At 46.8% G+C, this 25,007-nt stretch overlaps 1 protein-coding gene across 3 annotated transcripts in view; it reads left to right on the forward strand.

Annotated features, from left to right (window-relative positions):
- The window catches only part of Nbas (NBAS subunit of NRZ tethering complex), a 234,933-nt gene that overhangs the window by 142,580 nt on the left and 67,346 nt on the right, over nt 1-25,007 (forward strand). For all 3 annotated transcript variants that reach the window (XM_033756036.1, XM_033756035.1, XM_010629031.3), the window contains exons 36-42: nt 1,433-1,600; nt 4,074-4,187; nt 4,513-4,642; nt 9,412-9,488; nt 9,862-9,999; nt 18,542-18,771; nt 22,588-22,698. In XM_033756036.1, coding sequence (XP_033611927.1) covers nt 1,433-1,600; nt 4,074-4,187; nt 4,513-4,642; nt 9,412-9,488; nt 9,862-9,999; nt 18,542-18,771; nt 22,588-22,698 — 968 coding nt within the window. The remainder of the gene's footprint in view (nt 1-1,432; nt 1,601-4,073; nt 4,188-4,512; nt 4,643-9,411; nt 9,489-9,861; nt 10,000-18,541; nt 18,772-22,587; nt 22,699-25,007) is intronic.

Genomic DNA, 25,007 nt, shown 5'->3' on the forward strand with positions numbered 1-25,007 from the left:
CAGGACGGCGGCAGCCTAGGTACGGCTGCAGGCCTCTTCTGTGTTCTGCACTCCAGAATGCACAGTGTCACTGATCCCAACTCCCTGCTTGCTCTCGGTAATCTCGTCAGGTCATTACTCATTACTTGTTTTAATACATCAAGTTCAGTCATAGGTCACAGAAAATGCTGTAGTTTTGTAAAGAGAGGGTTTACTTTTAATCAAGGGCTCAGAAAATCACCAAAAGGATGTAGGCTTCCGGAGTATTGGTAACAAGAACTTCTAAAAGTGCAGAGCAGGACTTCAGAATTTGATTCTGGGGCGCAGGCTGGATAGGAAGCTGGGAACGAGCTTGGCTGTGTTGCTTCACTGACTGTGCCAAGATGCATGCCAGCAGCGTAGATGTCCAACCTTCTGTTGTCACAACTGGAAAACACACACATCAGAAATGTGACTAATCGTCCTGACAGAAAAACCGGAAATGGCAGAATTATGGCCTCCACTATAGTTTCCCTCATAGATTTCATGCACTGTGTGCACAGAATCTGAAGGAAACCAGGTCATGTGTGGAACACCCACTGGAAGGGAGGAAATGTGTTCTTCAGCTTTGTACTTCGGGTGCTGGCAGGCACAGGTGGGTCAGGAAAGCTGCAGTACCAGGTTCTGCCTGAAGCCCAGGAGGGGCGCTGCCTGAATGGCATGTCAACCTCTGACATTTATTTTTTTACATGATTGCCCTTAATACAACAGTTTAACATGATTATTCCTTTATTAATATGCCATCCATTTTCTAGGTTGTTTTGTATTAAGTTCTTATATGTAATGTTACATTTATATGTCATATAGCAAGGTTAAAAACACAGAAACCTCATGCGTTTTTGTTTTTTTTTTTTTTTCATGTTGAAAGCAGTTTAGAATAAATACAGGTAGCCACAAGCAGCAGGGGTTGGGTTAATTGTGAGCACTGGTTAACAAAGCTGATATATGTTACCCTTTAGAAGTAAGACTGAAATAGAGATTTATGCAAGTGTCCTCGGATGAAAGATTCATTTTCTGTTGCTGTGAACTCTGCAGCTTTAAAACAATAGAGTTGATTATTTTACAAAAGTTTCCCACAGTCCAGAAGTCTGGTGGGCTTGGCGTGGTCTCTCTCAGAGTTTTCCTGCACTGGAGCTGAGATGCGCGAAGGCTGTGCTGGCTTCCGGGGGTGAGCTGGTTACTGTGCCGCTCACTCGCTTGTGTGTAGCCAGGGTTGAACGCCTTGTGCTTGTGGACTCACATCCACGTTACCGTGCTGGGGGTCACCTGAGGTCAAGCCAGGCCAAAAAAACAATGGTGTTTTAAATTTCCCTGTCTTCTTGTCTGTTGTCTGGTCATTTTGACAGTGTCCCTCTCTGCTCTTTACTTATTCCTGCACATTTTTTGTGCTTTCCTTTGTTCTTTGTCACCAAAGGCTGAGCTGGGTGTCCCAGGCAGCGGCTCAGCTGATCTATTGAGCTGGACCACTGCCACCACCATGAAAGTCCTTTCCAACACCACAACGACCACCAGGGCGGTGCTGCAGGCCGTGAGCGACGGACAGTGGTGGAAGAAGTCTCTGACTTACCTGCGCCCCCTCCAGGTAAGCTGAGCATCCCGCTTTTTAAAGATAGTCTCTGGGGAGACCTAGGCCTCCTGTGGAATCGGAAAGGAGCCATCTCTTTCCCAGAGTGAAACACACCCACAGAGCGATTGCAGAGGACACTGGCCCACGTTCCAGTGAGGTTTGCTTCAGAGGTAAGAGGCAAGATCTAGTGAGCTGAAAACGAATATGCTTACTTGCTTCTGCTGTATTTCTTCAGGCTCTCGGTTGGGGGAGAGTGAGGAGCCAGCTTGGGGCGGTGTATCAGATCCTGCTCCCACTGAGGAAGGGGTGATTAGGACCAGCACAGAGCAACTGAGTTTGCTCAGAGGGCCATCTGAACCCTTGGTTTCCCTGCTGTCTTCTCTGCACTCACACTGCATTCTCACGTTAGAAAACAAAAGAGGAAAACCATGTTCCTTTTTATGTACATTCATGGAGTTTCCCATGCATCCATCTGTTCTCTTGATGCTGCTGCTTCTCTGTGGGGTAGACACTGTTCTCTACACTGGAGTAGAATGGAGTGAGCACTTCTGTCCGATTCTCTTCCTGTGTGGAAACTTGCATTCCCCTGGTAGAGATAAAGCACAGCATCTGTACGGTGCTGCAGCCAGGGCTGTGAGGATGAGTGAGCCCCGAGTGATGCTGGAGAATGAGGATGAGTAACAGAGAAACTAGGCTCCTTGGAAAGGTGCCACTTTGGTCAGAAATGTGACTGAGTCAAATAGAAGAGTACAGAGCCCTCTAGGGCACGTGTTTAGCATTTTGTAGAACATAACGTAGTCAACCATGGTTTGAGTAGTGTGAGCAGCGTGAGGAGGATGGAGCGGAACGAGAGCAGAGAGATGCATGGAGCCCCTCCGCTGAAAGCACCATGAGGCCTCGGGAGTTCCTTTCCCGGGGACGTGGGGGCACACCGTGTGCTGGACTGGACTCGTCACGAGGTCACGTCACTGCTACGAGGGGAGCCCTGATGGGAGTGAGGGGAGGTGCAGCCTCATTCCCCAAGGGGCGGTGCTGTTGCCGTAGCCCAGAGTAGCTTTGACCAGTAAGTGGGGAGTGGCGGTCTGGGGCCCTGCTTTATGGCCCTCCTGGTGTTCTGCTCGTGGGACAGATGGAAGAGGAAGTTGGGGTGTTGTGGCCCCCACAGTTGGGTAAACGAAGATGCTGTCTCCTGAGCTGCTATTTGGGGTCTGCCGGTGTATCTCTTGTCATTTCATACTTTGTGCTGAATTATGATCATTTTCCTTTTCTCCCTGTTGAATGTTTTAAGGATTTCAGTCCTAGGTAAAATTTTAACTCTGTACCTAATTGTCTTCATTACTTTCTCATTGCTGGGACAAATACCCCATACCTGCAAGTTAAAGGACAACAGTTTTAGTTGGGCTAAAGTTTAGCAGTTTGTAGAGGTTCTGTCCATGGTCCGGGTGTCAGATGGGCATTGCAGGGAAGAGACAGTTCAGGAAATGGCGGGCGGAAGCAGAAGTCAAGGGGAGGGGGAGGTTATACACACATACACACATATGTACATACATGTACACGTACTGCGTGTATGTGTCTGTCTTCAGGCCACGCCCATGGTGCCTCCCATCACACCCAGCCATAAACCCATCAGTCGGCTAATCCAGCGTCACACACCGCGATCCAGTCTCCTGCCCAAAGCCCACCTATGAGCACAGGAAGTTCTGGGGGGACAGCTGGGTTTGAGCCCTAACACTAAGCCACAGCTTTCATTAAACATCAGCTGTCATTGTTAGCAGCAGCAGCAGCTTCGCTGTTTCCCTAGATTGTGCTTGGCAGGGGTAATCGTGCAGTCACCTGGAGGAATGTCTCCTCTTACTTGGTTCTTCCAGTGGGGAACCTTAGTGTCTGTCTGAGGAGAGCAGAAGGACGGTAATTAACTCTCCTAGGGAGACTACGGGGGTCGCTCAGCTCCCCGGGGCTGCTGAGAACAAATCTTCAGCGTGTGTGTGTGTGTGTGTGTGTGGCGAGGGTAGCTGTGAAGGAATCTGGTGAGGAAAGAAGCAGCGATGCTGCCCTCCGCTGCGGTCAGCCCAGGCTTGAGCAGCGGGTCCGCGCTGGGCTGGGAAGGTCGGGTCTCCCCAGACATGAGGCAGGTTGGTGTGGGTGGAGTGGAGAGGTGGTTTGCGATGCTGATGAACGTTTCAAAGCCTTAAGTGGAGCAGCCACATGCACAAAATGAGTTTGGGATAGTCATCCTGGCTGTGCCGAGGAAGACTAGCTTTGTGTGTACACTGACTGAGGTCAGAGTGTGCAGAATGCCAGAGGTGCTGGCGCCAGGGACACAGCGCTTCTCTCCGGACTCGGGTGTCGTGCTTCCGTCCTGTGCTGGGTGTCTGTGTCCCCACACCCTCTCCAGTCTCAGAAGCACATCAGGTTTCTTCTGAAATCAGCCTTCTTTCCCTGCCTTCTCTTCCTTTTTATCCACTGTTCTTCACTCTGTTTTGTATAGGGGCAAGAATTTGGGGGCTGTTATCGAGCTGGAGCCAGAGCCAATGAAGACTTAGAAAAACAAGGGTGTCATCCTTTTTATGAATCAGTCATCTCTAATCCCTTTGTCACTGAGGTAAGGACAGCAAGCCTCAAAGACAGACTTAACTGTCGTGCCGTTGTGAGCGGTGTAAGCAAAGACTCAAATTTCCCTGCATGTGTACCTCTTAGGCTTAGTTCTTGCTTATGGTATTCATCAGTTTTATGTGTATAGTTTCACACACATGATAATGTGTTATGAGATGAAAATTCTTCAAAACGCTACCTACATAAAGTGTTACACATTTGTGAGGAGTTACTAGTTAAGTCACCAGAAGCTGTAGCATCTTACAGTTGTGTTTTCTAAGAACACATTCTTTAAAAAGACATCCAGTTAAAAGGTGGAACTTGCTCTTCTCCAGTCTGGTGTGACCTATGACACCTATCATCGTGTCCCCGTGGAAAGCTTTGCAGAGGTGCTGCTGAGGACTGGGAAACTGGCTGAGGCTGAGACGGAAGGGAAAGACAAAGACGCGTTTCCAACCACGGAAGGTGAGAAAGGCGGCCCCGACTTCTGACAGTGTACCATGTACCGGGATGAATACAGTGAGAATGAATGAGCTGGAAATGCAGTAATGAAGTTTGCAGTAATTTCCAGCTGCCTGACTTGACATTCCATTCATTCCTCTGTTCATTTAAAGTGTTTATTGAGAACCTGTTGTTTTCCGGATGCCTACATTGAAGATTTAAAAGGATACATAAGATATAATTGTTAGCTTTGAATTGCTAATTGTGTAAAGTGATTCCCCTAGAAAATTGTATAAAGTGGTTCAATACCTATTTTTCTTTTCTACTTTTATGATTAATCAATTACAGATCTGCATTTGATTTTAAGAATTTTCTTTTTTGTTGTTGTTGCTATTAGGTTTTTTTGAGACAAGGTCTCCCTCTGTAATTCTGGCTGGCCTTGAACTCAGTATGTAGCCCAGGCTGATCTCAAACTCAGTGTAATCCTTCTGTCTCGGCCTCCCAAGTGCTGGGATTACAGATGTGCGCCACCACACCAGGCTGATTTAAGAATTTTTCTATGTGGTGGCATAGCTTTAAATATAGTTATTGGAAAAGAAAGGAAACGTGTACAAGTTTACCCAAGACAGCTTGCTATTTGTGCTTTGTTCCTCCTTAGCATCTTTATTTCTCTTCAGGATCCCAAGGTAGATTCCTTGACTTTAGCTCTCTCTACCCCTCTCCTCCTAGTGAGAACCTCATGATTGAACGGCTGCTGTATCCCCGGCCGGCCGTGGGGAGTGGGTGGTTTTCTCACAAGTCCTGTCTGTAACTCCCCTTCGCATATTCCTGTGCCTGCTCACTGCTGGCCAACTGGGACAGGACTGTCCAGGCTACCTGAGCAACTGCTGCGTGAGGCAATGGCAGAAAAATATATGTGGTCAACAGAACTGCCATTTCCCCCCAGAATTAATGCTGTAACTTTTTTTGGATAATTTTTTTCTTTAATCACTGTTTATATACAGGAAGAGGGGAGATAAATATTACTTCCCCATTCACTATGTGGAGATTTTTTTTTTAATCAACTATTTTTCTTTGTTTCAAAGGTACATGTTTTCCTACTTATTAATCTTTACTCTCACAGTTTTGGGGATGTTTATTATTTCTCCTAAAGGCTGTTATTTAAGTCATGGTTGGTTTTACAGTTGATATTGACTCTATATGAAGATTGTAGTAACATTACTCTTGCTCCACTTAATTATTCTTCATTGCTTCTTGCTTTTCTTTTCATCACCCTACACCATGTGTTAACCGGTGAGCAGATGTGTCTGCACAGAGAGAACACGAGGCTGTCAGGCAGGGCAGCGCTGGGTGTGCGTGTGTCACTGTGGGTCACTGTCCTCAAGGGCTGCACAGTAACCAGGATGTTTGCACACATCAGCTCACCACTTGGTTTTTATTTCTTATTTAGCGTGCTAGTTACATGTATGTGAATTTGAGAATCTCACAAAAGGTAAATCAAAAAACAAAGAAATGGAACCAGATGACAAAGGGTCTGAAAGTTGAGGGCTTTCTTCCACTGATTGCTGTGTATTAAAGTGTCAGAGATGTTTTGCCAGAGATGTTTTGAGAGCTGTTTAGAGCCCGTAAGCAGAAGGTTTGGCCTTGCACAGGGCTTCTGCCAGGACAGAGGTGCAGTTGGGGAGGGACTGGGCTGGCTGTCAGCACAGCAAGATTGTGCTCCCAGGTGAGTGTCTGGCTTGTTCTGGGAAGTAGCTAGTACTGGAGGGTGGCCAGACCCAGGGTGTCAAAGTGTGATAAATGCAGGAATTAAAGGGGAGCCATGCGGCAGTGTGTCTGTTACTGATTTGTGTCAGAGTGACAGCTGTTGCTGCCTTGATAATTCTGAGGACAAGTTTCCTCATAACTCGGAGCTTGCAGAAGTCATTGGTGTGTTTCCTCCTTTCTCCTTGGGCTTGGTCTGAGCTTTGTATTTAATAATAATAATACACACACACACACACACACACAAAAGTGTTAGTGACCGTTCTGTGAATAGTGTCTGTGCTGTGGTGTGACTGTTGTAAAAATGTCTGTTGTAACTTGGTAGCAGATGAAGACCTTCCCAGGGGAGATGTCCCTGGGCTGGTATCTCCTCATTCTGGTTTTGTTTTCTGTAGCATTGTTTCTGTGTGGCATTTGTTTCAAGTCTGTAGCATATTTTTCAGAATATCTTTGGTAGTAGTATATTTTTATCCTTGAGGTTGCCTTATTTTTTGGAAACAGCCTGATGCTGCACAATAAATAAGCAGAAGATTGAGTTGATGTTACGATAAGAAAGATGGGACCAGAAGATTGTCAGTGATGGGGCTTCCTTTCCCAGGTGGGCCCCAGGTCGGCTCTGTCCATAACTGCACAGAGGAGAGTCCTGCAGTAGCTACAGAACTCAGGGCTCCCAAGGGACTCCTTTCAGGAGAGGGCGACACTTCTGATGAGTGGCTTCAGATATGCTTGTTTGAAAATTGGCCACTTTTGTGCATAATGAAGGGAAATATCTGAAGAAAATTGAGACGGATGTGAAAAGCAACTAGGTGAGGTTGCAGGTGAAGGTCATATTATTAAAACTAAGAAAGAAATTGGATGGAGGAATTATCAGTATGTGAAACAGCTGGATTTTCCTCTCACAGTGGGGACTGGAAGGACTGACAGACACAAGTTTGATGAAGGGATGGCAGGTGTGGGGCGTGTGTGAGGTGTTTGTATGGTTTGTAATTCTACAGGTTACTCCTGTTTTTTTGGTACTAGGGATCGAACTTTGGTCCCTGTGCTTACAAGGCAGGCCGTGGAACCGCTGAGCTAAATCCCTGGCCCCTCTACAGTTTGTTGTTATCCAAGCAGTCCAGGACCTCTAGCAGACTAAATTTACATTGTTTTTCTTGCTGTTTACTGTTATTCAAAATCACAGCCTAACCCGTCCATCCTTGAGTTTTCAATACCCTTCAATGGTGTATTCACCAATCTTATACTACTTTGTTCCCGTAATTGCTTGTACAAAATTTGTGTTGGGGCCTTTGCACTGTATTTTCAAATGATCTGTTTGGAGATTTTTCTCTCATCCTAACCCATTCATTCCTGAAGGGCAGGGACTAATTCTTATCTTATGGTAATATCTAGTTCAGAGGTTTTCACAGATCTTGAGTGAAGTAGGAAATAAATGGTCTTAGAAATGAATGGGTTTGATTGGAAAATTGTCTCTCAGACTACAGTTTCTTGGGAGACCTGATCAGTTTTCCATTTGGAGAACACACACAAGAAGTGGACATGTAGAGAAGCACAGCGGAGAATGCTCGTGTTTGTCCTGTGAATCATCCACAGAGAACTTTGAATTCTAGACCACCTTCTGGCACCTCACCCATACACAGCTTGCTTCTTGTGTCCCATTGTGTCTTAGTTACTTTTTTCTTGTTGCTGAGACAAAATACCAACACCCAAAGTTAAAGGAGGAGAGGTTTATTTAGCTCGCATTTTGTAGAGGTTTCAGTCTATAATTGACTGGCTCCTGGCAGACAAGCATTTTGCAGAGGGAAAACAGTTCACAGTGGGCAGAAGGTAGCAAAGCAATGAGGGATGACCACAGCTCTTTCTGTCCCTTTTATCTTATCCAGGCCACTTAGGGCGGGCAGCACTCACACCCTTAAACCTAGTGCTCTTGATTCTAGCATTGCACCCTGAATCAATCCCAGCATCACACATTGCAGATCCAGCCACCTCTGAAAAAGCCCCACCTATGACTGCAGTGGCTTCAGAGGCACATCTAGCATGAGCCATAACATACCATCCCCACCAGTGGTGGCGAACCTATGGCACGTGTGCCATGACGGGCTGTTTGTACCATTGAACACAAAGGGTTCTCCATCACTGGCATAGATTATTGGCTATGCTAGGATTATGCAAATGGCTTAATTACTCTTCCAACTAAGGAAAGCTGGGAAAAATCGTGTGTATTTTTGAGGTCAAATATCATTTATTTTGGATGATTTATGTACCACGCTCCTTCAGTACAGATCACGGGAGTCTCTGTTTTAAAAGTAAAAGGATTTGCATTGTGATTACACATGTGTCCCTGGCATTTTTCACTAAGGCCCTAAGTGAACAGAATGCTTGCTTATTAAACTGTATATAAACATGGACTTTCTTGGCAATGTGCTGTCCTTTATTACAATCGTGACATTGGTAACTTTTCATTCATAAAAATTTTGTTCAAAAATTAAGGGTTGTGATAGTTTAAGAAATGAGCAGGACAAAATACTGATTTGCTTTTGTTGGGGTGTGATGAAGAGGGTTGTTCTTGGAGAACAGAATTGTGTAATCGGTGTACCAAGAGATTCGTCCTGGATTTGTGTGTGGGGCTGTGTTATGACTCTCATTTCAGGACTCTAGTATTTGTGTGAACGGCCACCTTATGCGTGGGGGCTGTCAGAACATGCAGAATTTTACCATGTGGCCTGAGCCCTGATCTCTGAAAGGCCCAGCTCCTGGCACTGGAGGTGACACCTTTCCCTGAGCCACAGCCGCCCTGGCAGGTTTGCCCCTGCAAAAGCATTGCAGGCACACTGCACCCCTGCTTGGGCAGGGCTGTTTTCAAATGCAAGTTATGTGCTCTGTGCCAAGATGGTGCCAAGTAGATTTCCATGTAAGGTCTGGAAAGAGTCCTCCAGAGATGATTATCTGTTGAAATCACGTAGAGCTGAAAACATGATGGTCGATATGAATGTCCTGTGGTGCTCAGAGTAACGCTTGTCCCCCGCATTTAGTTCTCTTACAGCTAGCGAGCGATGCTTTGCCCAGTGACATGACCTTGGCCCTCGCCTACCTCCTCGCCTTGCCACAGGTAAGTTGGTTCTTGTGAATGAGGATCTTTAGATAAACCAGGGGATCTGTGCTGGGGACTTTTCTCAGTAGAATTGTGTATCGGGGTGTCATCTCCTTGTGAGAATTCACAGAAGCTGAAAGGACCTCTCAGCATCCGCAGCGGGGACCGAGCATTAGCACAAATGCCTGTCTTTCAGTCCGCATTTTCCTCAGAGCACCTGTGTGATGGTGACTTCTGCATTCTCATGTCTTCAGCTAAGCGGAGCTTGAGCTCGGGCTGACGTGGTGGAGACTTGTGTCTCAATGCTGGGGTGACCACAAGGAATGGGATGGCTTATGGTGCTCTTGCTCGTCTCTTTCACCTGCATTACTGACATCCTGCTCCTTCCTAGGTGTTAGACGCAAACAGGTGCTTTGAGAAGCAGTTGCACTCGGCGTTGTCTCTGCAGCTGGCAGCGTATTACTACAGCCTGCAGATCTATGCCCGCCTGGCACCGTGCTCTGGGGACAGCTGCCACCCCGTATACAGAGTGAGTCCCATCGTGCTGCCTTATTCAGGAGTGGAGTCTGGGATTTTCTGTGTCCTGTCCGTAACCAGAACGCATCTCATATGGCACAAGTGCCGTTGCTTTTCTGCCTGTCAGTAGAGTTTGTCACATTTCCAGTGACTGTGACTGTTCCCCCAGCTTTTCTTTTACTTTCTTTTACTATGTTCTTAGTTAGGCAAGGCTAACGCAGTAGGGAAGGCTAAATGGGGGATTGTAGTTTTAATTTGGTACCCAATAACAGGATGGTTGTCCTAATTCAGGAGAGGAGGCAGTGTGATTCTTTGAGAATTCTGCATTTTATTTTTAAGCCAGAGATATAAAAGTAAGTTAGAGATGGAATGTTGGAACATGGTATTCCTACTGCCACAAGATTCCCATAGCTTGCTTTGTGTATCTTTATTGTTGACTTTTGAGTGAAAACACTTCAGCATGGCCTCTAGATACATGAGAGTGTTTTGGGGTCCCACTGTGGCAGGCTGAGTGGTGGCAGGAAGCGTGGGACGCACCAAGACCTGCACCAGAAAATGTCAGGTATACTGAGGCGGTGTGGCAAACTGAAGGAGAAACCACCAGATCCAGGTCCAGTACTGGGCACTTAAAAAGGGAAGCTGGACCACTCCCGGGCCTGGGCACCCCTCACACCCAATTGTGAACACAGTGTGTAAAAAACTTTCCCCCATACACCTGTCATCCCAACACTGTCGGAGGCTGAGGCAGGAGGATCGCAAATTCAAGCCAACCTGGACAACTTAATGATTAATGAGACCCTGTCTCAAAATAGAAAAGAAAAAAGAGCTGGGAATGCGGTTCAGTGGTAAGGGGATGAGTTTACCCCAGAACTACAAACAACAAAAGAGACATCTCTTCCCTTTTAGGAATTGCATTCTTTTGGGGAAAGAGGCATCATAAATGAAATAAGTAAATAAAATATATACTCAAAAGCAAGAAAAGTAATAGTAGAGTGGAGAGACGGAGGGAGAGGGAGAGGCGCATGCAGAGGGAAGTATGGAAGGACCGTTTAAACAGGGTCGGGAAGGTGCTGTGGAGATAGTGACCTTCCCGTAAAGCCAAAGCTCAGGAGCACTGCACACAGGAAGTAGACCAGAGGCACAGAAGCGTCACTGCTGTGTCATTTGCACTGCGGCATTTTCCCCTACGCTGTCACATTCAAGGGTAGAAAAGGACGGTGCAGTCTGTGACCACAGAGTGCCATCCAGTCACAGCGCCCACCAGTGCCTGTCCCTCCTGGCACCTGGTCACGTGGCCCCTCCAGCCTGTGGCACCTGTTAGGCCAGCGGGTAATTCCCAGAGGGAAGTGTCCTGTGCCGCTGTGTCTCCAGGTGGAATCTGAAGCCCTGCATGTGACAGATCAGACCTCAGCCAGCTGGTGGGATCCTCCTTCTACCCATGTGTGCTTCCTGCCTCAGCCTCTGGAAGTTGACATTCTCTAATGAACTCAGGGTGCTTGCTCTAAAGCCGGGTGTAGTGGTGCATGCCTGTAATCCCAGCACTGGGGAGGCTGAGGCAGGAGGATCGCTATGAGTTCGAGACCATTCTGGGCTATATAGTGAGTTCCAGATCAGTATCAACTACATAGTGAGACCCTGTCTCACAAAACCAAAAAAAACAAACAAACAAAAAAAAGAGAACCCAGGGTCCTCTGAATTTCAGACCCTTTTGTGCACCTCTGTGTGTGTATGTAATTCCAGTGGCTGCTTTTCCTCCTGATCCGGTCTGGAGGGGCTGTGTCCCCAGGGCCTTCTCCTTGCCCCTCTCTCCTCTCTGCCCACCCCAGCCAGCAGTCTCAGTCTTGTTTGACCCCGTCAGAGAGCAGGAACCCCTTGCCCCGGGTCCCCCCAGGACCATCCCTATCCACAGCCAGAGGTGCCGGGTCCAGTGCTATGTCTGCTGCTACGCTGTGAGCCTGGTGCTTCAGGGCCACGTGGAGTCCTGAGGCCCGTGGGTGTGGAGGAAGCCCGGGCTGCCCGACGGCTCCTCATCGGAGTCTGCAGTGTCTTCCTCTGCGCAGAAGGCACCACTGAGGTGGGATTAGTGGGTCACCGCAGAAGTCGACATAAACTGACTTCAGGTTGTTGCCTCCACATAACAACCCGCAGTTGGGCCGAGCTTTCTCTGGCCTGTCCTTTCCCTGGTTTTTAATCTCGCAGCCTCCCCTTGCCATCTCCACTGTGCAGTTCTGTATTCTGTAGCCCCTCACTCTGGAGGAGCTGTGTGTGTGACCGTGTGTGACCCTGTGTGTGACTGTGCATAACCATACATGTGAGTGTGTGTGTGACCCTGTGTGTCACCGCGTGTGTGTGACGTGTGTGATCGAGCAGCAGAAGGCCCTGAGCTCAGCGGGTCCCGGGGTCCCAGCAGCATCCCTGTGCCTGCTCTGCTGTGTCACTTACTTCAGTGGTGACCGGCAGACGTCGGCCAGGAGATGGTGCGCTCTTCTAATGTCTGTACTGATTCACTCATTTCTGTGTTTCAGACACGATACACACATGACCAGAAAACTCCGGCTGGGCAAAGGGTGTATAATAACAAGTCAGTGTTGTCTCTGTACCCTTCCAGAAATGGTGTGGATCTGCGCACTTAGTCACCTGGGCTTTCCCACTTAAATCTCACCTTTGTCACTATGGTAAACTATGTCCTGAAGTGTCATCTCTGTAGCGTTCTTTTAAAAAAGCGTTCAGAAAATGAAATGAGTTAAAAATGGGAACATGTCCTTTAGTTTTGTAGTCTAGGGAGTCAAACGCAGCAGGGGTGAAATTCAAAACTTTACGGTAGACTGTTTCCAAAATGTGTTTTTATAAGCTACTAATTGAAAATACTAAATAGAAAATTATCTCAAGCAAAATAACAACCCTAGAGGGGAAACAAACCACCTGTTTAAAACTTCCCAGACAATATTACCCAGAAATGGAGACTGTTAAACCAGAATGGATTTATCACCCCTACTAGTGAGCGGTAGATCCAGTCAGCGAGCTTTCCCTTGTCATGAATATTTATGCATGTTTTGTTTTTACAGTGATTTGGCCATATTCGTTAGAGAAATTGTATTTTATTTACTCCCCTGAATAACTGAAGTTCCATGTTTGGAGAGGAAAATAGAATGATTCAATTCTTCCCACTTTTCCCTTTCACGTTCTTGGTGCTTCTTTATGCTGATTTTTTTTATGGCCTACAGTATTTTACAATATTGCTCTGATACTGAACATGGACGATTTTGATGCTTGCCCGTAAAGGCCTTCACAGTTTTCTCTTAGGGGCTAAAAGCTTTCCTGCTTACGATCATGCCACCACACTTGTAGAGGGAGAAGTTTGAATGTACTCTGGACACCCAGGAGCCCAGACTGTCAGGTCCCCTGCTGAGTGGGCGGGGACAGTGGCAGAGGCTGTGGGACTGCGCGTGCCTAAAGCCTCCGGATGGCTGGGGGGGTGTGGAAAAGGGGAGCGGCTGTAGTGTCCTCCACGCTGCTGGGCTGCAGCAAGGTCAGGTGAAAGACATGTGCAAACGCTTAGAAACCCGAGGGTGCTGTGCCCTCTTTGGGGTGCAGCAGAGATGTAGGAAATGAGGTGCTGGAGTGAACAGCAGGGGTAGTATTTTGAGTAAAGCAGTGATCAGCTCTGGAAGTTGGTTCATTGGATACTGGGAGTAGTCATTTTTTTTTTTTTTTTTTTTTTTTTTTTTTTTTATTTTTTTTTTTTTTTTTTTTTTGTCTCGTGAGAGAGGGTCTCCCTATGTAGCTCAGGCTGGCCTTGAATCTCAAGGTGATCCTCCTGCCTCAGCCTCCAGAGTTCCAGGCTTATAGGTATGCACCAGTTATAACTGGCACCAGTTACATTTTCTGAGGAAGAGATAGCAAGAGGAGTGGCAATAAGAAAATAAATTACTTAGCTAAAATTTGCAACATGCTTATCCAGTTTTGTTCAATTTTCAGGAAGACTTTGTAGAATTTTCCCCACTTTCAGAAATGGGAAACTTGATGCTCAGGAGGGAAATACCAGTAATCCAGGCTTCGAAACAAAGCCAGTTCCTTTGTTTCCCTATAACTAGTTTTACTTAGGAACTTCAGTGACAGGCCGTCTCTTCCCATTGGTGGTGTGCTTACACAAGAAGCTAAAGTACTGAAAATCTTCCTGTGCACTTATGGACTATGTTGTAATGTTTCTGACACTTTGCCTCTGTCATCAGGGAATTAGCAGATGCCCCTGTTCACCATTTTATTAAGATAAAATTTCATCTAAAAATTTGTATTAGTCCACGTTTGTGGCACATAATGACTGCATTCATCACGGGGAGTTGGTACATAGCACATCTTAATTCTTTTTACTTCCTTTTCCCTTCTTCCATCTTTTGATCCCTTCCCATTTGCAAAAAACATGTCTCCCTGTTTGTTTTGTTTTGTTTGTTTGTTTGTTTGTTTGAGAGAGGATCTCACTGTGTAGCTCGGGCTGGCCTCAAACTCAAGGCGATCCTCCTGTCTCAGCCGCCCACGTGCTGAGATTGCAGGTGTGCGCCACCACTCCTAGCCTCCCTGTTTCCTATTGTGAGACAGAATTTGAAAAGGAGGTGCACTTACTTGAGAAGTTGAGCAGGGAATGCTATCCTTGGTCATGACCCTAAAACGCTGTTACAGAGAAAAGGCTCAGAAAGAGAGCTCAAATCATCTCTCCTGTTAAGCACTTTGGGTGTTTGTATTCACGCACATGCATGTGTGAAAAATACCTACTTGGAGTATTGCAGAATGACATATTAAAATCTATCATTGTGAATCTATTGTTTCTAAGAGGGCTGTAACCGTACACTTAATGCGAAGTGTGTGTACCGGGTCCAGTCGAGCTGTATAGAAACCGTCTCTGTGCGCTATGTGGGGAAGGGCGCGAGCATAATGAAGTGTGCTCCTGGGGTCCCTCCCTGCTTCACCCCTCAGCCGTGTACTGGCCTCCCGTGGTCCCTCTGCACATCAGGGACACTAAGAGACACCTGTCCTACAGGTTCCCGGGTGCCCATCCTCAGCGCTGGGCACGTTACTCCTGAAGGCTGAAATACCGGATGTTTGCCCCCGAGTATTCCTTTGGAAAAATGACTAAGTTTGGCATGCCAAGAATATGAAATAAAGAGTACCCAGACAGTCCCGCTTAGTGACGGAGATTAAAGTTGTTTAATCTGTGGGAGTACATTGCTAGAATTTGTCGGTCTGAAAAAGTGTGTTTTTAACAAAGAAATCTGCTGTGAATATTTAGTGGAGGCAATGTGAGAAAGATGCAGAGCTTCATCCTTTCTGAAGCTGGAGAGATCTACAATTGACTTTATATAGTGATCGGATCCTTGTACACTCACAGGGTTTTAGTCTTAGACATACGATTGAGTGTCAAAGCTCCTTCCTCCATTCAAGGACACCAAGCAGCAGAAGAGCCAGGAGAGGGGTTGGCCGCTTTCCCCCTAGAGGCCCCAGCTGAGGGGCTGTGGCCTTGTCCTTGTGTACAGTGGGCACCTGCACACCCTGCCAGTTGCTGCTTCTGGATCTTTTGACAAGCTCTGGGTCCCCTTTGTTCTGTTAGAGTAACCAACAGTGGTGCTTTAAAGTCCTGCACTTACTTGTGACCCCCAGCAATCGGTGTACTCATTGAGCTTGTTTTTTTATGGGTGTGGAAATAGCTAAGTAGCCGCTCCAAATCACTCTCCGCTAAGTGGGGAGCTGGGCTGCAGACTTGAGCTGTTGAGTTAAATGCTGGCTCCCCGTGCCCCTTTCCGTGTATCTGCCAGGTATGAAGATCTACTGTCTCCTGGGAAAGGTCTCCGTGCCCCAGAAGCTATAATTTAATATTAAGAGAAGGAAATCACACAAATAGATGTGCAGTTAAAGTGTGTGCTTTTAAAGAAAAAAAAATGCCTTTTACCAAGTTCCACGCTTGCCATTTGGAATGCCTGCCCGCCTGGGTTTTATATCCACCACTTCCTAAAAGCTGTTTGTCACTGCTGCTGGGTTACAGATGCCATGGTGAAGTTCATAGTCACTAAGTCTCACCTACAAGCTCTGCCAGCTGCTAAGCTGGTCATGTCTCTGCCTATTTCAAATGCTACTTTTTCACCGGCAGAGGAGACAGTGCATTCTTTCTGCCACATGTGGATATGAAAGTTGCTATGTGGCCACTGGAAACTGCGCAGGGTGCCTGAAGGCCTCTGTGGGTCTCAGCAGCGGCAGGTGCACACATCATCCTTCTGTGCTGCCAGTCGGTAGTGCTGCTGCCCACTTGGGCTTGGCGTTGGCATCACAGGTGACATTAGACTGCAGAGAGTATGTCTGTGCGGTGTTGTGCTGCTGAGGCTGTTGACAAGCGGTAGACACGGTGCACACCAGCCTGCAGAGCTGGTGTAGACAGGCTGGCTGGCCCGCAAGCTCCATCCCTGTACTAAGGACCTGCAGAAGTCACTGTGCCCCATAGTGGGAGGTTCAGTGTGGTCCCCTGAGGGACTCACTTGGTAGAAGGAGACTGAGTGAAAAGTCAGCTATAGCCATGCTAAGAACTGAGGCACAGGATCCCTTTTATTGAAATCCATTGCCACAAGTACTGTCTATGCAGCTGGGTTCCCAAGGACTCCTAGTTACCGTTAGATTCAGATTGTCCACTCCATCTTTCCATCTGGCTCTGGCCATGTCGGCCTTCACACATACCCTATCCTTTACTGGAAGTTGTCTTCCTGTTGCTTGGTGGCTGTGTTAGTCACTTTCCCTTCACTGGGTCAGAATTTCCTGACTCCTGCCACTCAAAGGAGGAGAGATTGATTTGCCTCATGGTTTCGGTGGGTTCAGTCCATGGCTGGCTAGCTCCATGGCTGAAGTGGCATGATACAAAAAGCTGCTTGACCCATGCAGCCAGAAAGCAAAAAGAGAAGGGAGGAGCTGGAGAAAGAACACATCCTTTCAGGCCACACCGCAGTGACTCACCCATGAAGAATCCAGTGATGAACATGGCACCTCATGATCCACTCACCTTCTAAATGCCCACCTCTGAACTCTGGAGACTTCGGGGGGGGGACATTTTAGAGCTAAACCATGACACCAGCCTTTCTGCTACTGGTACCTGAGAACGCAGCTAAGACATGAACTCTTCCGAGGAGACTTCTTGACGCTTGCCCAAGCCCTTGTCCTCACCCTCATATTCCCATAGTACTCTGTGCTCACTGTGTCACACCACTTACAGTTGTTTGCTTAATGTCTCTCTGAATAGACTACATTTCTGGAGGAAAGGGGCAGGGCATGTCCTCATAGTACCTCCCCCTTGGTACATAGCATATGCACAAAAATTCTTTTTCTAAACGAATTAAAGCTGCTTTTCTGGGTTATTGTGGTATTCAGATACAGGTATTTTGACTTAGTACACTTTTCTGTGATTTTTAGGAATAGGACTCAATGTATGCATAGAGGTAGAGAAAAATTAAATATAGTAAGACTGACTTTTACTCAGGTCCAGCTGCTGGAATCCAGGATTTCTTTAATTGCTTTTTATTCATGTTCCTGGACTGTTCCTTAATAGGATCAAGAGAGAGACAGGCAGTTTAAGTTTGGCAGTGCAGACTCAACACTGACAAATCTCCTGTGTGGCTCAGAATTATGGCTTCTACCCACTGGAAATGCTGACAGCTTGCTATAATTAGGAGTGTGTTTCTGAGAACCAGGGTAGATTCTGGGGTGTTCCCCTAGTTTTCTCTTCTTAAAAACCTGTCTCGTATCATCCCAGAAATGAGGAGTGCAGGTATTAATGCTGTCTGTACTATGCTGCCTGTTAAGTAATTCCAGAATCTGCTTTGTTGTCACCCAGATCAACGTTAATAAAAATAAATGTGGCCAGTTAATTATTCAAAGTCCTTCCCCATCAGCTGTGGGGTTCTGGGTGTTGTTCTACTCGAATAATTTTACTGCTTTTGGGAAGCTGCTAAGAATCATGGAATAATATCTTGCTGAGCTCCAAATCAAGCAGAGTAGGAATCAGTTGGATGCTTTCTTGTATAACCTGAGATCTTCCCAACTTTGGGAGCTGAGGTGGGCTTTGTTTTGTTTTTCTGACTTCTCCCTGGAGAAAGCCCCTTCTTCTTCTTATGGTGATGCCACGGAACTGCAAATTTTGTATTGGGAGCACTTCATGTTGGTCCCAAAAAAGGTACCCAGAGGCAAAGGTGATGACATTTCTGCTGAGGAAGTTGTTATAAATGACCAAGTAGTGAAGGCGAGAGTGTGATGTAGGTTTATGGGAACCGAAAAAGCAAGAGGTCTTGCTTTTGAGGTAAGGGAGGTTTTCAAGGCTGAGCAACAGAGCAGAGGTCTGGATGTCTGTGGGTGGCTCTGATCCGTGTCCTGACTCTGGTCTGCAGTGCCACCTGTGCAGCTGAATCTGGGCCTTGGTTAGTGGCCTCAGAGTGAAGGACCAGCCTGGCAGGCACAGCCTGCTCTCTGTCCCTCTTTGGTTCATTGTGTGTAGTGTATGTCAAATGCATCTTTCATTCCTTTCACAGGCCCATCCCAAAGAGCTGATCAGGATGGTCACCAGCTATGTGACTCGCCGAGGACACGAAGCCTGGCCTGAGGAACTGGCCTCGCTCACTGCGCAGTTGCACTACTACAACGAGAGGCTGCTGGACTTCACGCAGGCACAGCTCCTGCAGGGCCTCGGGAAGGGCGTGGATGTGCAGCGGTTCACCGCTGACGATCAGTACAAGAGGGAGACCATCCTCGGGCTGGTGGAGTAAGTGTCCTTTTGTCCAACATGCAGAACCAGCTGAGCTCTCAGAGTACTAATCACAGTCCTTCAAGTGCTGGCACTTGCCGTAGCTGTCCACAGAGCTTGCCACCCTCTTCTTGTTCGTAGGAGAGAGGTGCCTGTCTTCCCAAACAGAGCAGTAGATGCACGTAAGCCTACAGACATAAATAGTAAGCACCGGGACTATTTATTTTTAAAGTTCTCCAATCCTTTGATGTCCCAGTGCCAAGATTCTGGCCAAGTTAGAGGACATAGGAGGTGCTCAGGGGAAAGGTAGAATGCTTATTTGTGGACTTGTACAAGCCTGATTGCGTTTTGTTCCTGGCTAGAAATCTTACTCTCCAAAGCACATGGCAATTAGCCACAGTGGCACATGCCTATAATCTCAGCATGTAGGGAGGCTAAGACAGGAGGATTGGGAGTTGGAGTCCTGCCTAAGCAACTGTGAAAAAGATACCTGGCATTTTAATGTGTTCATTATATATAGATTATATCATGGACACAGTGCCGGAGGATGACCTGGTGTGGTCTTTCCAGGTGCCTTTACTGTCCCAGGCTTCTAGAGGAAGAGAGGCCAGCCAGCCCTCGTCACTTCTGTCGGAGGGCAGGAGCAGCTGCCACCTCCCCTTGTAGGCTCTGTCCCTCTCAAGGGGTGCGCCAGCCCCATGGGATGCCAGTGCAGCTGAAAGAGCTGCTTTCGGGTCAGGAGCTCCCTTGGCTTCCACAGCATGGCTCTGTCACTGTCTTGCTGGTTCAGATCAGATGAGGAGCCACCTGTTAGAGGGGTGTGTGCTCGGCCACAGCGGGAGTGAGTAGGGATGTTTTTGTTTTCCCAGCACAAGTTTTGAGTGCTCACAGGGCAGTACCCTGGATGAGGTTCACTGTGAACTGCATTTACAGATGTCACTTATCCTCATAGATGACCTATAAGGGGAAGTATTTTCTCCCCATCTTTTATCTAGGAGAAAAGCTGCTCAGGGAAACGCATTAAGTGGCTCACATTTCCCTAGAGGGTGATGGTGATGAGCCTGATTACGCATCTTTGAGCTGGACCTGTCCTGTGTCAGAGCCTTCTTTCTCCCTGTGGTCTGGGAAACTGTGCCCCAGCCTTGGAACTGAGGGGATCCACCCTGCTTGGGGTGGCGACTGACACTTCGCTCCAGGTGTGGCATTCTAAACTAACAAAGTGAGCCCCATGATGGTTGTCACTCATAATTATCATACCCTCAAGGAAGGGGGATGTGGCCTGGTCATTGGCCCCTGGAGATTTCCTACTGGCTCCAGCTTCTTTCCCACTAGAAGCTGCCAGGACTAAGCAGGTATGGGAGGTCAAAGCACAGGCAGCGCAGACAGCCCACGGCTGTTCTCCCCCAATGAGGAGGAGGAATTTGTGATCTCGGTTCTCAGCCTCTGGCCCCCAGGAGGTTCCTGGTTGCATGGAGTCGTTCAGTGTCCACTTTGACAGTGACCTGCGACACTGAGTTTCCAGCCCGAGAGCCGCGGAGCTCTGAGGCGGTGCTCCCGTCACATGGCCAGGCAGTGAGCCAGCCCTGAGTCTCGTCCACATGCTTTTCTTTTGGGCAGCTTGTGATCCTGATGCCGCATCTGCAGTGTCTGAGAAGAGGTTGCTATGCAGGATAGAAGTGTGTAGGGAATGGTGTGCCTTAGATCATTAATTACATTTTGCTAGGTCTATTTTCTTTTTAAAGTATCTAGCTAGCATATGCTATTTGAAGTATGTCCTAGAGGAAAAATACATGCTTTTGATAAATATCTAATAGAATCTTCCCCACATTCTGTTGCTTAGGAAAATACACTGCAGTCTTTGCATGGCTTGTTTAAAATGCCCCAGTGTTTTGCAGTTTGCCGGTTGCGATTTGGATTTCAGTAGCCTGTATAGATGAATTGTGTAACCCACTTCCTCCTGTTCTGCTGCTTCATCTACACTGTGCATAATGTGACCGTTCTTGATTTTTCTTATTCATTGTTACCATTTTTAATGGCAGCTTTTTTTTCCCTTTGTAAGTATGTTGTGTCTATCTTTTATTGTCTGCATCTCTTAAGCAATACCTTGGCAGGGGTTGGGCAAGGCAGCTTTGAAGAGAGTGACATGTTTCGGTTTCTTCCTAATTTTATCTGGTGATAACAACATCAACATAGCTGGATGTGGTGGTGCAGGCCAGTAATCCCAGCTACTCCAGAGGCTGAGGCAGGGGCACCGGAAGTTTTAGCCGAGCCCGGAAACCCGGAAACCTTGATGACTTAGTGAGTCCTCAAACGACACAACATGATGCAAAGCAGAAGACAGGACTGGGTCATAGCTTAGTGTGAAGGTCCTGGGTTCAATCTGTAGTACCGCACAACAGTCACAACAGAGGGTAGGCAGCTGGCTTGTAGGGAGCTCTGGATTCAATCCCTAATACGGAGAAAGGAAAGATGTTAATCCTTACCCAACATATATGTGCAACAGGCAGTGCGCCAGACTCCCAGCGGAGAAATGTGAGTTAGTAATGGTCCCTATCTCAAGGGATTTGTATTTCATCATGTCGGGGGTAGTTACTCAAATAAGACACAAGTTCACTTTACATGGCCCCAATCCATGGGTTCACAAACTGACCCAGCCCTGGGCCCTTTTTTTTTTTCTATAGCCTGTAAACAAGGAATTACTTTTATATATTTAAAGATGTGGAAAAACAAAAACAAACAATAAAAAGGTTACACCATAGAGTTTATATGGCAGCAAAGCCTGAAATTTTTATTATGTGGCCCTTTGAGGAAAACATTTGTGAACCCCTGGCTAATGCAAAATATAAATGGTTTACTTAGCTATGGTGGATGTAGTCTTAGCAGTGGTAAATATAACAGAATTTTCATTTCTGCTGCTGTGGTTTTGCTTACACCCTTCCAACCAAGAGTTCCACCTTCCAACCAACCAGGAGTTCCACCTTTCATTTTTCCACATCTGGGAGTGCTAGGTGTCCTGCACTCAGCCCTAATGTGGGTGCTATGAGCTATTTTCTTAGAATTCTTTCTATCCCTGGTGATGCCGTTCTCTGGCTTAACCCTTAACTGACTCTTATTGCTTGTGAAATTACAAGTCCCTTAGGCCTGAGTACCCTGTCCTTACCTTTGACTCCTTTTCTGCTTCATTTATTGGAAATTCTTCCATCTTTTCTTCTTTTAATTTGACCACCCTTCCCTAGTTGGTACTTGTGTAGCCTTCAGCCTTCAGTGCAGATTGACTACTCTTCCTCCATCCCTGTCCTTGCACAAATTACAGATTCTTGTCTTGTGTCCTCCATTAGGTTATGAGTGTTCCTCGGTAAATATCTTATTGTTATGTCCTAAACAGCTGGCACAATCCCTGGCAATGTAGAAAATATAAATGTTTGTTGAGTGACCTGCTTTCTCCATTATTTGCCTTAGGGCAGAGATGCCACTATTTTTTGACTCCAGGTTCTAGAGCATAGACCAGGATTTTTGTCATCTGAGCACTACTGACATTTTCATGGCTCAGTTCTTCACTGCAGGAGGGCTGACCCAGTGTTGCAGTGTTGGGCCCTTGTATCACTGTCTTCCCTTCCCCCATTTGTGACCAGCGGAGTGACTGCTGCCCTGTCAGATGTCCCTTGGGTGAAGAGTAGCCGGGAATCACCAGTGTGGACCAGATGCTGGTGAATGGCAGTTCTGCACTGCCATGGAAAGCGAGCCCTGAAGTCCCCTTTCTGTGTGACATCTCTCTGCCGACCGAGTCATGCATTTCTCTTCTTCCCTCCCTGTGCCTGCTGGACATTCTTGAAGAACCCTGGAGGAGAATATCCTTGGCATCGCTCTCTCCCTGGCACAGCGGAATGGCGTCTCCTGCTGGGAAGTCTTAATGACCCACTTGGAGTTCCTGTTCACAGACAGTGGGTGAGTGTGCACTTCCGGTGCGAGTTAACATCTGTGCCTGTGCTGTTTGAAGAATCTTGAAGTTGTAAAATAGAATTTTCAGGTTTTCTTCTCAGCTCTAGTAGACCCATATCTCAATACATTTATTTTCCCTCTTATACTTTTGATACACTGATATTCTCACAATACCCTGTCAGCCTTTATTTTTCAGTAACAATAGCCTTGCTTTAGATAATTTAATATTCGTTTTTTGTTTCGTTTAAAGATTTTTGCTGGGATTCTGTTCACATGTTAGACACAATGCAAGAGTGGGCACTGTCTTGGAACTTAGTCCGCAGTGAGGGACAGATGGCCATTGAATGATGTCCTAAGTACGAAATTAAGACGTGAGCCCCGTTAGGAGATTTGGGGAGACTTCCCTGAGGAAATAGTGCCTGAGCTGTGCAGTGGCTTGGGTATGGTTTGAGAGTTCCAGTTACACCTTCGTCCCCACTGTGAGGTATGAAGAAAGTGGAAATTTAACTCTGCTAGAATGGGTGGAGGTGAGGTTCTTGGGAGGTGTTAGGATTAGATGAAGTCATGGGGTGGAGCCCCCACAATTAAATATGGCAGCCATGGAAGAAGAGATACCAGAGGGTATACTGCAAGGGTGATGGAAATAGATGATGAGTGATTACATTTTTTAAAAATGTAAGAGACACATTGCCATAAATTACCCTCAAAATTCTTACTCTCACTTCACACACCCTTCTTGCCAATTCCTGAAGCAGCACTGAAAGTCCACTTTCTGAGATTCTTTAGGAGGTATAATAAAAAATACCAGCCTTATTCACCAGATCTGGCACTGTGTGACTTCTGGCTCCTCCTCAAAGTTGAAAGGACTGTGAAAGACAATTGTTTTGAATCCATTCAGGACATCAAGGCAGCCAAGACAGTGCTACTAAAGACCCTCAGGAAAGAGGACTCCAGAGCTGCTGTGGAAAGTTGCAAGGACGATGGGATGAGTGTGTTCAAAGCCAGGGGAGGATTCTGAGGGGATTGATTCATGGCAGTGTGTCTTTCCATGTAACAAATCTTTCACTTTTTTTTTTTTTAATTTTAAGCTTTAATTGAGTTTATTGGTACATTTTAGGGATACAGTACAGTTACATTCATTGTTGGGATCTTGTACCTCTCCATGACAAGTCTTGATTCTCATTTTTTCCCCTTACCTCTGCCCTCCCTTCACCCCCTCCTCCCCTCCCTCATGTAACAAATCTTAAAATTGAAGCAAACACCATGTTTTGTTTTTTTTTATCGTACTTTGTACATGTGTGTGGCCTGTCCTTCTCCATGAATTGCTTTGCTTGCATAACCTCAGGACTCTGCTAGCAAGAGGCCATCTCTAGATATGCTCCCTGCTCCTCAGATCTGTGAGTTACATCTATCTCTTTTCTTTATAAGGTGGCCAGACTCAGGCATTGTGTTGTAGTAAAGCAAAATGCACCATTACAAGCATTTTCCTCATTGTTGAGAGTGAGTTTGCTACAATTCCCTGCACCACAGGCCGAAGGGAACTGTATCCTAGGTAACCCATGCGCTCAGGCTTGGCAGTGCTTCCCATCCTCCTCCTCTTCCTCGTCTGGACAGCAAGCAGGTCTAAAGGCCAGGGTCCTGCACCTTGATTGACTCCATCTCTACCTTCAGCCCCTCGGGTGGCTCCCAGGACCTCTCTTGGCTGGCAGAGATCATGTTCTGTTCTGGCTGTTGAGTTCGTATCAGCGCCTTGAGACACGGGAGGGTCCCCATTCAGAGGGAGGGCGTCCCCACTGTCAGTCTGTGCTCTCCGGGAGTAATGTTGTTTTATTACTTCAGTGTTACAATGTAAATTAAAACAGAAATATAGGATTGGGAAAAATGCATTTTAGAGAGGGAATGTTTCATGTACATACTCGGATGTAGGTCTTGCTGACTTTTTAAAATTGAGCCATAAATTTGGAGGTTGAATCTTCCCTTTCCCTTTCCCCTTCCTTTTCCTCTCCTCCCCTTTCCTTCCTTTCCATCCCTCACTTCCTTTTGATCTAGTTACAAAAAGAACTTCACCAGGACTGTAATTTACATTGTTCATAAAAAGAAATCTACCAGTCCCAAAAACGGAAACACGGAAATGCCAACAATTGCTGCCATTACCAAAGTGGATGCAGCTCCTTCCTCATGCTTGCAACTCTGACTTCCACATCATGATCCTCGGCACCATTTATCCACCACCCAGAAGCATGGGGTGGGGTGGGGTGGGTGGGAGGGCTTGGGCTCCTCCCCTGTGGACAAGCGGTTTACCGGACTCGACCTTC

The sequence above is a fragment of the Fukomys damarensis genome, unplaced genomic scaffold, assembly GCF_012274545.1.
Source record: "Fukomys damarensis isolate Sample0158 unplaced genomic scaffold, DMR_v1.0_HiC HiC_scaffold_25, whole genome shotgun sequence".
In the NCBI taxonomy this organism is placed as follows: domain Eukaryota; kingdom Metazoa; phylum Chordata; class Mammalia; order Rodentia; family Bathyergidae; genus Fukomys; species Fukomys damarensis.